At 59.3% G+C, this 1,193-nt stretch overlaps 1 protein-coding gene across 1 annotated transcript in view; it reads left to right on the top strand.

The window, feature by feature from the left end:
* Positions 1-729: 729 nt before the first annotated feature.
* MYRF (myelin regulatory factor) overlaps positions 730-1,193 on the top strand; it is a 32,077-nt gene continuing 31,613 nt past the window's right edge. Inside the window, exon 1 of the mRNA XM_024749088.1 lies at positions 730-862. Coding sequence (XP_024604856.1) covers positions 817-862 — 46 coding nt within the window. The 5' untranslated portion in view covers positions 730-816. The remainder of the gene's footprint in view (positions 863-1,193) is intronic.

Raw genomic sequence — 1,193 nt, 5'->3', positions numbered from 1 at the left:
GCAGAAGAGAGATGAGGGGGCACTCACAGGGGTGGAGGCAGAGGGACAAGGCTGGTGGATTCACTCAGGACCCTCTTGGATGATTGAGGGGGGAGTTTCCCAAGTCAGCCAGGATCTGGCACTGATGCTGCCTTTGATGCTAATTACTTGGAAACCCTCCGACCTGCACTGTTCAATACAGCAGCCACACGTAGCTATTTAAATTTGAACTCATTAAAATTAACTAAAATTGGGAAGTCAGTTTCTCAGTCTCAGCAGCCACATTTCAAGTACTCAGTAGCCACATGTGGCCGGCGGCGACCATGCTGGACAACGCAGAGAGCATTTCCATCGTCACGGAAGGTTACACAGGACAGACTTCCTCAGATGGTACTGAACTTCACTGAGCCTCAGTTTCCTCATCTGTAAAATGCACATAATAGTTTCTCCTTTGTAGGGTACCTGAGAGGACAACGTGAGATAACCCCTGTAGAGCAGCTCACTGTGGGCCTGGCACATAACAAATATTCGAGAAATGCAGGTTATTATTATTATTGCTGAGAGGGGGGTGGATAAAGGAGAGGAAACGGGGGACGCCTCGGAGGTTTGGTTCTGAAAATCTAAGATTCAGAAGCCCGCTATCTTCCCCTGCCCAAGGGGATGCCGAGGACTGCGGGGGCCCTACCCTCCCGGCATAGAGGCTGGGCCGCCCCTGGTCCGGGCGGGACCGCAGCCGGAGCCGAGCCGGGACTGTCGCGCGGGCCGCGCCGGCGATGCCGCGCCCCCGGGCCGGGCTGTAGCGGGGCCGGGGTGGAGTGTACGCGGGGAAGGCCGGACATGGAGGTGGTGGACGAGACGGAGGCGCTGCAGCGCTTCTTCGAAGGTGAGGGACCGCGGGCCGGCGGGGGCGGCGACCCTCTCGCGCTGGGAACCCGCAGCCGATCTCCCCGGGGACTGGGACCCCCGACTGTGCTTTCATCAAGCTGGGACCCCCCCACCCCCCGCCCAGAACACCTCCTCTGGGCTGGGGCCCTCCTCTGTCTCCTGGAGGTTACTACCCACCTCCGCTGAAGTTGGGCTCCCCACTCCCCGTCCCCCAACACACAACTTCCTTGGAGCTGTATCCCCTTCCCTGCTCGGTCCTCCTTCATGCCTTCCAGGACCTGCAGTCCCCACTAAATTCTGACACCTCCCACCCCCAGCGCACTTCCCGA

The sequence above is a fragment of the Neophocaena asiaeorientalis genome, unplaced genomic scaffold (genome assembly GCF_003031525.2).
Source record: "Neophocaena asiaeorientalis asiaeorientalis breed wild unplaced genomic scaffold, Neophocaena_asiaeorientalis_V1.1 scaffold43, whole genome shotgun sequence".
Lineage (NCBI taxonomy): Eukaryota > Metazoa > Chordata > Mammalia > Artiodactyla > Phocoenidae > Neophocaena > Neophocaena asiaeorientalis.
The sequence above is the reverse complement of the archived record's forward strand: the minus strand, read 5'-3'. Positions and strand labels throughout refer to the sequence as shown.